Genomic DNA, 14471 nt, shown 5'->3' with positions numbered 1-14471 from the left:
CCATATGGGATGGCTACTACCGAAGGCAATCGCTTGACGGTCGTTTGAGAGCAATTCGTCCGACGTAAGTCGGTTATGTTTTATGGCTGCGTACTGCAGCTTAGTTGCTTCTATAAAACACGTATATAAAAATTGTTGCGGCGAAAACGGAACACATGCGCGCTCGTATCAGCACTTTGTAAAAATGCCATTGAAAAACATTTATTAATAGCCGCACAGCGATAGCTGGGGTTATTATTGGCCTTCTCTTGGTTTTTTTTACAATTCAAAGAATTTGAATTGTATTGGTGCGCTGTGTTTTTTTTTTTTAAGATGTGTTCACACATTTTTCAATGACTTTGATCTTTCAAAACGGGATAAACAGGTAACGCCCAGCGGGCATTAAGTTTCATTAGAGGCCCAAAGTGGGCTTTAGTAGTCCTTCAAATGCGTATAGTGGTGCAGCTGCTGGGATGGCCTTAATTTAAGGTTAAAAGGTCATTTTTAGGAGTTTTTCGGCTCAAAATGGTGCAATTTTTCATGTTTTTTGTAATTTTTTTGAAATTTTTGTTTGATTAGTCTCAGTTTGAAGTTTTTAAAAGCTGATGAAGGCCTTTTGTGAGACAAAATTGCTTGTTATGACCATTTTATGAGCTATATGTCGTGGTACTACAAACACAAACACACAAAATGATACTAATTTTTGCAATTTTTTTCAGGTTTTTTGAAAATTTTTGTCATTTTTTGATTTTTTAGCCCTAGGTGTCACGGAACCTCCTCTACGGTTTGATGATAGATTACTGCACAGTTTCTATTGGTAATGAAACGGTTTTTAACTTTTTGACATCATGAATTTTAGCATTTTTTGACAGAATTTGCAAATTTTTCATGTTTTTTGACATCTTTTTTGTCATCATTCAAATTGTTTGAGTCCCAGGGGCAAGAAAACCTCATTAGGGGTTGGATAATAAGTTACTGAAAAATTTTTAGTTGCCATGGAATAGGTTTCAGTTTTTGAATATCACTAATTTTAGCAATTTTTTTGAACAAATTTGCAATTTTTCAGGTTTTTAAAAATTTCAATCGTTTTTTTTTTTCAGTTTTTCCAGTTTCAGGGATCAGGCAATCTCCTTTGAGGTTTGTTAATAGGGCACTGCATAGTTTGTGGTAACAATTGAATGCTTTTTAACTTTTTAATATCTCGAATTTTAGCATTTTTTCGATAAGATCTGCAATTTTTTTAATGTTTCCTAAAGTTTTTTGTCAGTTTTTGATATTCGTCCATTCGCAAGTGCAAGAGAACCTATTCCATGTTCTGATAAAAAAAGTTACTGCATGGATTTTAGTTTCAATGGATTTGTTTTAAACAATTGAACCTTTCAACTTTTAGAAAATTTTTGATAGAATTTGCAATTTTTTTCAAGTTTTTTTTTAAAACATTTGTAATTTGTTTATTTTTCTTGCCTCAGTAGCCAGGTAACTGCATCCAGGGTTTCACAGTATGTTATTAAATAGTTGCTACGGGGCAATTGAATGGCTTTCAACATTTTAATAGAACGAATTACTACTTTTTGAAATTTGAAATTTTTTCTAAAAGTTATTGCCTATCGATCTATGAGCCAATGAGTTTTTTAAAGCTTGGAATTGGGTTACTGGACAGCCTCTAGAGACACAAAAATGATTTTGAAGATATTTAAATCACAATTTTCAGCAACATTTCCTTATAATTTGCAACTGATTTCTTTCTTAAATTTTTGTGTCATTTTCGATTTAATCGATCTTCAAGGGCCAATGAATGTTTTCCAGGTCTTGCATATATAATACTGGACCGATTTCAGAAAAAAAATGGTTTTGAAAAAACTTTTGAAATAGGTGTTTTCAAAGAGAAAAAAGTATGCCTTAGCTTTAAAAGCTTCAAGAGTTTTAGCAATGAGTTTGTTTTTGTTTAGTTTTGATTCTTTTAGTTTCTCAATTCTTTGATGATTTTTATGTTCTGACTGGCATTGTTCAATTGATCTGCTGGTTAGGTAGAGTATGTCTGAGTTTTTCATTCTTTGAATTGTTTTTCAGGACTTGTCCTGCTATGTTTTTTTATTTCGTCGTCATGATTTTTGTTACGACCATATGACGTCACAGCCACTTTTTGTTCATTCGTTCATGCAATTTCAACTGAATTGCATGTGTGACGTCATTTTTCGCTCTTAGTGGAGCGAGTTTTTTGTTCATTCGCGTGATTAAATTTTTGGTCACACTTGACTTACCTCACTCTCAAAAATGACTTCCTCACTTTGAAATTGACTTTTATTTACTTTAATTCAAAGAGATAAGGTCAAATGGGTGTGTGTCACTCTAAATGAAGGTTATTTGAGATCAGCTAATAGAGGCAGCAATAACTTATACAGATTTTTAATCAAAATATAACAGATCAGCCTTCAATGAAAAGACGAATTTTTTTGGTCTGTCTTTTTACTGTTTTTTTTAGACTACCGATCTACGAATCTATTGCGGCTATTTTCTGGCAATCTGCCAGCTATGTTTAGAAAGGTGCACCGAAACTGGGTAATTCAATTCTGTGAACTCATTCGTCATATTTAATGTCCTGATTTTTTTTAATCAAGAACGAAATCCTCAAACCCATTTCCCACTCATACATCTTGTCAATTCAGTGTAATTTTGTTCGATCGCAATATTATACAACAATATTCAACAATACTAGGAAGCACTAAATTTCTCTGCTAAAATGGGCTAGCGTGTTTTACAGTCAGCAGCCGACTTCAGTTACAAAGAGGATGCGAAGAAGCACCAGTCCCAAAGCGACTACAAGAAAGGCTTTGGTGGCAAGTTCGGAGTGCAGCATGACAGGAAGGATGCCTCGGCTGAGACATGGTCGTATAAGGCACAAACCGCAAAACATGCGTCACAAACTGGTAAGCTAATCGGAAGGAAGCGCGAACTTTGAAGGCTGTTGAAATGATAATTGAAATGAATGAAGTTGTTCGATAAAAATACCAGTTATCGATTAAGATTAATTGCTCGCAAACAACGTTTTCAGCAATTATTTGTGCTGTGTTGGTGTTTTTGAAGCGATTTTTTTGTCTGACATGTGGACTTTTTGTCGAAAGAAATGGAATATACTGATGAAGCTGGGAGGCATCAAATCCTGGAGCATTTCTTTAGAGTTTTACTACTCTCTGTGATGCTGATTCTGATACAGGGCTGCTTTTTTCTAATTACTTTTAAGCAATTATTTTAGTCCTGCTATGAAATGTTTTCGTGTTACCGATTTTTCGTCTTGTGGTTTTTCCGTATCAACAAATTTAGTGAACTTTGGTCTTGAGAAACTGGATACTTATAAAGCCCGAGGGCATTAAATGGCTGAGAAGTTATCTGAAAGCCTCAGCAGTCTCTAAGAGTGCGTTTCTCCCAAACTGTTGAGGAGACATCAATTCAAAGTGCAGATGTTTAATAGCCGCCCTTATCTTCTCAGCCGGCTATTATAGCGCTCCTATTTTTTTACAATTCAAAGAATTTGAATTGTATTGGGGCGCTGTCTTTTTTTTTTAAGATCTGTTCACACAGTTTCATGATTTTTGAAGTCAAATTGGAGTGGTGATTTTGGTCACGCCGAAACAGGAAATGGAGCGAAAAAGCGAGTGGTTTTGCGGCGTGAATTTTTTTTGCTCTAATTTTAAAGTCGAGTGAGAAACTGGTTTTGAACAAAAATTCGGTTTCTCGGTAGTGGTTTTTTGTTCACATGCGGCAATTTCACTCTGATTTTCACTGTTTTTTCGATTTTTTGGATCGGATTTTTTTCTAAATAGTTTTCCCAATCTATTCACAGCTCATTCTGGACCTAGTTTTTTGTTAGAATCAAAATTACATATCTCGATAGTGGTTTTTTGTTCTCCCTAGCAGCATTTTGACATTGATTTTCTTTTTTTTTGTTTTTTTCATCTGATTTTTTTAGAAATGAGTTTCCCAATTCACTCATTGTCCGTTCTAGGTCTAGTTGCTTGTTAAGTCAATGAAAATTCTTTGAATTGTACGTCAGGACTTGTCCTGCTATGTTTTATACTTCGTCGAATAAAAAAAATGTTTCGCTTTACCTCATTTTGCCGCTTTTTCAACATTTTGCGTGATATCTTTTTGACTTCTTTAGGCTAGTTTCTCTCTTCTCTCATTCTGCTAGAAGTGATTTTGAACATCAGTTGCTCAGCAAAGCTATTCAAAATGAACAGAGTCACTATAAAAAATTGAAGGCAGAAGTAGAAACTGGATAAACCCATAAAGCCCAATTTTTGATGCCCGCTATTTGAACATCCTTCCTATAAGTCTTAGTTACCATCTCTAATGCTTATTGGTATTGATAGTAGCCCCTGTAGCCTCTCTCTAAGAAACAGAAGTACGTTATGATCAACTACGAAATGCCATCAAAATAAATCGGACTGAAAAAATGTTTTTGTACAAAAATCTTTTTTTTTCAATATCTTTTCTTTCAATCCCAATCATGCTTATTGGAATCAACGGTGGCTATTTTCCGGCAATCTGCCGGGTATGTTATTAATTGAGCTCAAACGAAGTTTGTAGCAATTATTATAGGTGTCAGGACAATATACCCAATACCATAATACCCAATGCCATAATACCCAATTCCAAAATACCCAATGCCAAAATACCCAATGGCAATTTACCCAATGCCATTATACCCAATTAAATTATACCCAATGCCAAACTACCCTATTTATAATTTAATAGTTATAATCTTGAAATTAAGGTATAATCCCACAATTAGAGTACCAGTCTACCATTAAGTTCAAATTAACTAATTAGACGCAATCTAAATAAACAAGACAAAATTATCACAGAAACTGAATTGTTCAAAGAAACTTGACGCGTTATTCTAGTCATTAAACTTGGCCAAATATAGACGCTAAACATGAGCGAAATAACTTGGGGTACGTCCCAGCAGAACCGATTAACTTTAATCCTTGATGGACATGAGTTTCAAAAGAAGTTAGAAACAAAAACTACTACGCATTGGAAATGCTCAAAATGGAGCTCTTATAAATGTTAAGTTACGGCCATTACCACTGGAAAACAATTACTATCCAAGAAAAACGAGCACAAGCACGAAATTGTTCCAGGACATGTACAAGCGAAACAGATTATTGGTCAAATGAAGGAGACAGTGAGAACGGAAAAGAACCCAGTAAATAACATGATAATTGCCAGCAGTCTGTTACCAATCGGGTCCAATATTGCAACGCAGCTGTCTTTGCCAACCAGATCTGCTATAAATCGGACACTGAACCGCCGAAAGCATCCGAGAACTTACAGGAGCCGCCCATTACAGACAGACATTTCGAAGTGCGCGCCAAGTTTAAAGAATTCTGCCTTTACGACACGGGAACAACTGACAGAGAGAATGCTGATTTTTGGAACACAAGAAAATCTAGAATCCTTGAAAACAAACAATGCGCTTTGGCTCTGTGACGGAACTTTCAAAGTGTCTCCCATTCAGTTTTACCAATTATACACCATTCATATTCAGATTGGAGGATTTTATCCACCTTGTATTTATGCTCTGCTTAGCAACAAAAGAGAACTCCTATCGGAAGCTTCTTGTTGGCTTGAATCAACTTACTGGTGGAGTTTGGCCGGAAAAAATTCTCCTTGATTTTGAAAAAGCGGCAATCAATGTCTTCTCAGAACAATATCCAGCAAGTGAGATAAAAGCTGCTATTTTCACTTGTGTCAAAGTTTTAACGGGAAGATATGCGAACTCGGTCTGAAAAAGATTTATGAAAACGACCCGGAACTATCATTGACTTTGCGAATGATTCGTGCACTCAGTTTCGTCCCTGAGCCAATGGTATTGGCCTCTTTCGATCTTGTAATTGAGGAAATACAAGAAGTCTGTGAAATTGCAAAAATAGACACAGAGTGTTTGCAGATGAAAGACGACTTAACTTCCTACTTTCAGAGCACGTATATCCGAGGGGAAAAATTGGCCGGATCAATAGAGAACCTCAATACCCTTTGGCACTCTGGAACCACAACAAAGATGCAGCTGAAGGCTTGGCAAGAACAACAAATGCAGTTGAAGGCTGGCATTTGGGGGCTACATCCCTTTTTCAAGGCAACCATCCCTGCATTTGGACTTTTCAGGAGAAGATTTCACTTTTCAGGAGAAGATGCCGCTAACCAAAAATTCAATATTATCAAAGCTTTAAGCGGAAAGGAGAACAAGAGCGGAAAGAAGTACAGAGTTCTGAATGAAAACGTCAAAAATATTACAAAAAACTTTAAAACTGATGATATTGTCCCAAATTTACGTTCACTTGCTTACTATACACATTCCTGAGCTTTTATAATTATTATTTGTGCGTTTGGTGGTGTTATTGAATAATTTTTTAAAAAAAAAAACTACTCAAAAACTATAAGAGCTAGAGAGCTGATAATTTGACAGTAGAATTTCTGTGTGGGGTAATTTTCTAAATTCCACTTCCCATCCACTCCCAACACTGCCCATAGCTGGTATCGGCAGGTTTTCCCGACCTCTTCCCTGTTTTTTAGTTTCCAATCTCTTTATTAAGTCAACTTTTAATTGTTCGTGAAAATTTTTTAATCGCCGGAATTCGAACCTCCGCCGTGTTTTTTGTTGCGCCAATTCCGCTTTGAAGTTTACAGTGATATTTTGTGTTATCTTTTATGTGTTAAGTTTAAACAAATATAACCTAAAATGCTATTTGACCTAAAAGGCGGTTTGAACTAAAAGGCAGTTTGGCCTTAAAGGCGGTTTAACCTAAAAGCGGCATTTCAATTGTCAAAATTGTTTTTCTTTCAGGTTTTTCTGTGCAATCGTTCTAAAAGTTGACGTCATTTCTTTAAAGCACAATTAGGCCATACCAATTTGCCTTTGAACTTAAAATGAGCATTCTTTATCAAAGTTAGCATCAAAGTGATTATTGTTATTATTACGATTGGGTATATTGTCATTGGGTATTTTGGCATTGGGTATATTGGAATATTGGGTATAATGGCATTGGGTATTTTGGCATTGGGTAGAATGGCATTGGGTATATTGTCATGTAACCTTATTATAGTCCTGTTGGTCTTTTTATGCGATTTTTCTCGTTACCCAATTTTCGTCTGACGCATTTGACTTTTCGTCCTCAAAAACGGGATAAAGACGTAGCGCCCAAGGGGAATTAAGTTGTCATAGAGCCTCTCAGCTCATTGGTCTCCGCGTATGCGATTCACAGAAAATGTTTTGGAGACGTATACGTATGATGTGAAGGGCGGTTCTTAGAGCTTGAGCGCTCCCCCCGTTTTCCACACCCCAACCCCACCCCCGCCACTTCAATCCTCTCCCACCCTTACACATCGTTCAGTTCGTAAAGTTATGGCCCCATTTAACCAAAGGACCCCCAACCGTTGCCCGCCATCAATGGGATATTATTATATTGGTGCTCTGTTCTTTTGTAAGATGTGCTGACTTTCATTTTGTCCACCTTGAGCTTTCATTTTGTCCACTTTTTTAATTGCTCTCTAACGAAGTTTGAAGCACACATTGTAAACGTGTTGGTCTTTTTTATGCAAAATTTTCGCTTGACCATTTTTGCGCTTTTATTCTAGAACATTCTGTGGCTTCAAGCAACTATTGCAAGCTTCGGTCTTTCATTTTGAGTGATTTCAATTGTTCATCCAACGTTAGTCGGTTTGTGCAATTTGTGCTCTTTAAGCTTTCCTTTTTCTGAAAACGTTCGATCAGTTTTTTTCTGCTTTTTCATCTCACAAATCCAAATCGCCATCTTGATCTACTAATCAGATCTCTCAATTTAATCTCATAATTCGACTGTAAAAATCATTTTGTTATCTCATTCTGGAGAAGTTTACCTTTCTATTTTTTTCCAGCGCTTGCTATTTCGCCTGGGTAAGTCCAGAACCAAACAATCTGAAGAAAGGGTCATATATTACTGCAACAGATCCGCATTGGCATCTAGTTAAATTCAGTAATTTTCAGACGGCTCCAAAGGCTTCGGTGGGAAGTTTGGCGTCCAATCAGACAGAAAAGACACGTCTGCACATGGCTGGGAGGGTGGTGATGTGAAGCCAGCTCTGCCCTCAAAGCCCAGACCTCAGTCAGGAGTCTCTGTTGGCAACATGAAGTCCATGTTTGAAAAACCAAAAGTAACACTCCTGTTGAACTGAATTTCTTGAATCTACATCTGGGACGAGATTAGAGAAAATACTTGGGGGGGGGGGGGGGGGGGGGGGCGTCAGGTTTGTGAAATCTTCGAACTGATATAAGGGATTATGAATTATTGCTCTCAAATGAGTTTCGAGACAATGATTTTTGAGATTGCTGATTTTTGAGACTGCTGATTTTTTGTGACCGATGAGAACATCTAACTACAAAAACTATACATATACATTTGGTACTTACGTAATCAATAGATTTTGGTGGGATAGATTGTTAGGGACATAGTTCCTGTACACATTTTGCACGATAGTTTTTGAGGGCTTTGCTTTGCGTTAATATATTTTTTGGAAGTTTCTCAATAGGGGCTACTTAAAATAACATAAATACGAGTGTGTGGCAACTGTTTAGACTGAACAGACGACAGATAGTGTGGCGAAGTACAGGGCGGCCAGAGCTGAACAAGAGAGGAAGGAGAGAGAGGAACAGCAAGCCAGAAATAAAAGTCAATCAACATCTGAAAACTACAGGTAGAAATCCAAAAAACTCATAACTTAGAAGGAATCAGAATGTTTTTTATCTCACCCCAACTTAGAAAACGTTGAATGAAATTTGCAGCGGCAGCAACATCAGTACTTAGAGAAGGAGAGAAGTTGTTGTCCTAATACTATATTTCTACAAAATGTCACATATATTGCCAAGAATTGTTGAAAACGAAGATATGTCTTCTGCAGCAGGAAGTAGTTACGCCCTAAATTGTTAATGGGCGAATTGTTGAGACAATTTTACGGTATATAATCAGGTCTCTGAGCGTGAAACCTTGGGGAATTCCATGTGAACAAAATGTAAAAAGTAAGTACGATGGACCAATGTCAAAGTTCCATGTCACCATCGAGTTGATTAAGCGGAAACTTTTTCATTTTCTACTACATGAGGTTAAATGTTGGTCTATTTTCAGTGCCACCTCGTCATCAGTGGTATCTAATAAGCCTGCAATGAGCAGAGCAGAAGAAGCGAGACAGTTGGTAGCTGAGAGGTCTAAAGTGTCCGCAACAGCATCGCAGTTCAACCAGAAGCCAACAACACAGTCATCACAACCACCTCTGCCGAGACCGGCACCTACAAGACCAAAGGCACCCCCTGCGCCCATTGCTACTGGTAAAAACATCAGTATCTTTCGATTAGAAATTCGAGAGAAACAAATAAGAGCTTTCAATCTAAAAACCGATTCAGTCAACGTAGTAGTAAAAATACCCATGATCTTTTAAGAAGACCAAAATTAATGAAAAGAAATGAAAAAGTTTCAAATAGAAATAATTCAACTACCTTACATTATTTCACAATATTTTAACACCTAAATACTAGTTTAACGAGACTAATGATGATGCGTCTGACTTGACTCTAATTAATTGCTCTCAAAAAATATTCGGGTTTCGTTGACGATTTTTGTGTTTTTTGATTGTTAATTGTGCTAAGTAGTCTTTCAAAATCTGAACTCCTTTCCATCGTTTTAGTCGATCCACAACCATCAGTGCCCTCAGTGGATAACTCTGCTGCTGAACTAATTGAACAGCAGAGGCGACAAGCTGAACGAGAGCAGGCTGAGGCAGAACGTGCTCGCCAGTTTGAGGAGAGAAGGGCTATGATAGAACAGCAACAAAAAGCGGCCGCTGACGAGATGGAAAAGCTGAGACTGGAGAAGGAAGAAAAAGAACGTCAAGAACAGCAGGCTAGCACAGTTGCAACGAACGCAGTTCCAAGTTCCCTGGACGTTGACACTAATGGAGCCGTGGAACAACCGGAAGCGCAGCCAGTTGTTAGTCCCTCGGATGGTCTCTGTGCTGTGGCTCAATTTGACTACACTGCAGGTGAGAATGGAGTGCGGGTTATGACTGTGGTTTATTTTTTTGTGTGGCTTTGTGATACTAGTTCATTTTTGGCACGCCCTGGCTGGGCCACACTTTGGCCATTATTTTTACTGGCAACATTTCGAATAATTCGATGCATTTGGTTAAGCAAAACTTCTTTCTCTACCTCTAAAAGTCTTCTCTATCCTTTGGACTTCATTGGCTCTCATCTCTGCACTGCAGCTAATTTCTGACTACTCTTTTTGAACTCAATTGTTGATTTCGATTAAGCAGAAGCAGGAAGTGGTGCGAAAAATCGAGTGGTTTTGCTCTGTCTTGTTTTTCGTTCTAATTTTTATGTAGTGAAAATATGTTTTTGTAGCTGCGAAGCTCTAAAGCTTAGCGTCGCTATATTGAGGTGATCTTGGTTTTTGTTTCGGCGTCTGACGGCCTTTTTTGTTTTAATTTTGTTCACTCCACATACTTTTCACTCCGCAAACTTCAAAGGAAATTCTTTTCATGCCGCTATTTAACTTTTGCTGATTTTATGTGCGTGACGTAATTTTTAAAACTAAATGTTGCTCAGTTGTAAGCTGAACTGGTGATAAGTTGTTTTTTTATCATAACTGACTTAACCTCTTTAGCTAAATGACTTCTAACTTGATAAAGCTTGAGATCACTCGAACCCCTCTGAAAGTCGATATAGGGGTCCTTTATAATGATCAATTTTAATAATATAGAATTGCGGCCAAAATAAATTTGAGTTTTTTAAATAGAACTTTTAGTTTGAAAACGTTTTAGTTTTTACAAAGGTTGGCAACTACAACTCAATTTTGTGTCTGTTGTTATCTATATTCGACATCACAAAAACTGTTTCGCACCTATTTCGGAAATCTGATGGCTATATGTGTTCACGTGCCTGAATTTGTCTTCTGTTTATCCGAGTTTTTGCATTTAATGTTTTGCAAAGGGCACTTCGAATTTATAGTTTTTTCGGCTTGACTTTTTGCCAAAAGAAAACGGATAAACTGGTAAAACCTCTGAGGACAATTAGTTTCTGAGAAGCTCTTTTATAGCTACTGCGGACGCTAAGTTGACGATTCATCTGAGTAGGAAAGCTTGTGGATACAACTATTTATGGTTTGAAGCGTGATTTAGAACCTCACTCTTCGCGCTTTTTATTAAGCTTAAGTCTGTGGTTTGAGCGAAATTCGTTATTTGAGCAACATCGAATCATCAAATGGAGGTAGAAGCTAGTTGTTTTTTGGCGTACATTTTTCCATACGAGTGTATCTGATCCTCTTTTGTCTGATCGTTTTTTGTCTGACCTATTTTAATGTTTGCATGACTTTGCCACACATGACTTTCTGATTTTCCGTTATATAAATTTCTCTTTTCCTAAGTTGAAGGAACTCATCTAAATCATTTAAGCTACTTCACGACAGAATTTTATTTTCACTTTTTTTAGTAGTCACTACTTAGATTTGAAGTTAATTTCTCATACGTCTATGATAGAATCCAGTAGCCGTCAATTGTGACTTCTCTTGTACCTATTTGTTGCAACCACATATCAAAACTGACACATTTGTATACTGAACGGCAAAAATAAGTTAGCACTTCCCAAAAGCACTTCCCCTGATTAAAAATTCAATTTCTGCGGAAATATTATTCCAACTTGTAACCAAATTTCGGAATGAATTTTCGCACGATTAATCTCCTACACTAGTTCTCTCGCCTACCTTTGAAATTCGCAACCTTCACTCACCAAAAATCCCAATGTGAAGTTGATGAGCTCCATCCAAGTTTCGCCGTGAAAAGAAAGTTGTGAGAAGATATTGTAATATGTTTTCAGGTTTGTTCAACTATGGCTAGGTTTGCACTTGTGTTAAACATTAGAGGAAAAAGATGTAAATTGTGGTCTTGTGACAACTTTCTTTTTACTCTGAAACTTGGATGGAGCTCATCAACTTGTCATTGGGATTTTTAGTGAGTGAAGGTTGCGTTTTATCTGAATTTCAAAGGTAGGCGAGAGGACTAGTGCGAGGGATCAGTTCTGTAAAAATCATTTCTGAAATTCGGTTACAAGTTGGAGTAACATTGCGTCAAAAATATAATTTTTACTTCGTAAAACTGGGGTGATAACTTATTTCTGCCGTTCAGCATATGTACCCGGGCAAAGAGAATTCAAAACCTCAAGCAATGACACAAAATTCTCTCGTGTTACTACAATCATCACCATAGATCATAACACAGAAGTACATGTGGGTATGTGTTTCAGCTGGGGACGATGAGGTATCATTTTTGGCAAATGACGTCATCACACACATAGACACCTCTTTGGATGCTGGTTGGTGGATGGGCAGCTGCAATGGATCAAGTGGACTGTTCCCTGCAAATTTTGTAGAGGTCAGTAGCCCCATTCCGTTTTCTGTAGTTTTAACGTTCTATTTTAATTTCTTATTGCTTTAATTCTTTGTATTTTTGAATCTATTTTGTTTCGCCCCCTTTTATGAGGCTCACCTATAATTCTTTAATTCTTGTATTGCTATATGGCGCGTTACTATGTGAAAAGTAGCACGGGCACCTGAGGCGTAAAAGTTTTATACCAACTAAGCGGGGGGGGGGGTTTGAATTGTTTCGAACTTAGCATTTTAGATCTTGAAATTATAACTGTGCGTCGTCTCTTTGCCGTATGTTTTAGTATTCTCATATGAATCAGACGAAATAACCATTTTTCAAATTGCCTATTTTTTAATAACCATTTTTTAAGTTGCCTATATGACAAAATCAGAGAAAATAATTAAAAACCTGTGGCGAGACAAATATCCCTTCAGTTTCAAATGCAAAAGTTTTCAATGAGTTGTAAATAGAATTGATGCGAGTTATAGCATACCGAACTGTTTTATTACCTAAAATAATGAATACTACCAATTACTCATATTGTTGTAACAAGTGACCAGAAAGCCGTCACTATTTTGCAGATATGACGAAACGCATGACTCTTCGTCGCCGCCTCTCAATTTCTATTCGCGCACAGAAAATTATAGCTTGCGGTACATGGTTATTAGTTTAACTTGTTTTGTAAAGCAGTTCATATATAACAATGGTTACCTAAATTTAGCATGCAGAATCTGAGCAAAAAGTGCATTTTTGTAAATTGAAGCGTGCTTACTTGCAAAAGTGTTACTGCATGTATTAATGAGATTTACATAAATGCTCACTTAAATTTTAAATTGATAAATTTCAATCAAGCTAGAAATTAATTACAGAAAACCTGTTTGGAAAAAATATAACAATAGTACAGTGGGGCATCTACGAGCAAACATGGAGCGATGCCAGAGGTTTCCTGCAACAGTTATACCAAATATTTGAATTTGATATATATGAGTAAATTTGAGATGGTTTTTTTCCCATCTCTGCGCAATATGCAATATTTTGCAGCAGATTTTAGTACCGGTCAATAAATCGGATTGAGGTGTTATGGCTTTACTTTACCTTTTACGAATCAAAAAGTTGTATTGGGTTTTTTGAGTTTTTTTTGAGCCAGAGGTGGTTATTGCTTTTCTTGAGGTTTCTCTTTGCTGTTTATTACAAGGTTCAGTTTGAAAAGGAAAACTGTCATCGTTATCACGCATGGACTAGCGACCTCAAAAATGATCTTGCATTGTTCCAACCTTATGTGATGAAGGGAAGAACTCTATTCCAGTCTGACTTGTTTCTCTGATCTAAGAATACATATTTAAATAATTAGTTGCTCTCAAACAAAGTTTGTAGCCATTATATTGGACCGGTTGTCTTTTTAATGCAATTTTTCGCATGACCGATTTTTCGCCAGACCCAATTGACTTTTCATCCTCAAAAACTGTATAAACAGGTAGCGCTTGGAGGTCATTAAGTGGCTGAGCAGCTTTCTTAGAGCCTTACCCCTTACTAGTCTCTAAGTATGTAATTCATGAAAACTGATTTGAGGAGACATTTTCGGGATATGAAGGGCAGATCTTAGTCTTAAAAGTTTGAACCCGCTCAGTCACAACCCCGTTCCCGACCTCCCCCGTCCAACCTGGCGATTTGGAGCCCCCCAGCTCTACCACAACCCTCCACCGCCGCGTGCCCCCCACTCCATGAATTAACCCCCTCACACACTCACCCCATCCTTAATGCTACATCCATAAGCCCCAGCTTGCTACTACCAAAGCCAAACGCTCGCATGTCGTTAGAGCCATTCGCGCGACGTTTGTCGGTTATGCTTGTAATAAGGTTACATGAAAAGCCTCTGAACTTATTAGTGGTTACTCTAATTTAAAATTGGTCTGTGGAGCATAGTCGTTCCTGACAGTTATTTTTATAGCTGCGAAGCTGTAAGCTGAGCGTAGCTATATTGCGGTGCTCTTGGTTTTCTACAATTCAAAGAATTTGAATTGTATTGGGGCGCTGTCTTTTTT

General features: G+C 37.2%; 2 protein-coding genes across 2 annotated transcripts in view; one reads left to right on the top strand and one right to left on the bottom strand.

Moving 5' to 3' along the window:
- LOC142335862 (coiled-coil domain-containing protein 77-like) overlaps positions 1-14471 on the bottom strand; it is a 385771-nt gene that overhangs the window by 207116 nt on the left and 164184 nt on the right. The window lies entirely within an intron of this gene.
- The window catches only part of LOC142335826 (uncharacterized), a 256700-nt gene that overhangs the window by 235060 nt on the left and 7169 nt on the right, over positions 1-14471 (top strand). Inside the window, exons 11-16 of the mRNA XM_075384155.1 lie at positions 2741-2906; positions 8006-8172; positions 8594-8712; positions 9141-9340; positions 9697-10050; positions 12308-12435. Of these exons, the coding sequence (XP_075240270.1) occupies positions 2741-2906; positions 8006-8172; positions 8594-8712; positions 9141-9340; positions 9697-10050; positions 12308-12435 (1134 nt within the window). The remainder of the gene's footprint in view (positions 1-2740; positions 2907-8005; positions 8173-8593; positions 8713-9140; positions 9341-9696; positions 10051-12307; positions 12436-14471) is intronic.

This window comes from Convolutriloba macropyga, chromosome 3 (genome assembly GCF_964194025.1).
Source record: "Convolutriloba macropyga chromosome 3, txConMacr16.3, whole genome shotgun sequence".
In the NCBI taxonomy this organism is placed as follows: domain Eukaryota; kingdom Metazoa; phylum Xenacoelomorpha; order Acoela; family Convolutidae; genus Convolutriloba; species Convolutriloba macropyga.
Note: the sequence above shows the minus strand (reverse complement) of the source record. Positions and strands in the feature narration are given on the sequence as shown.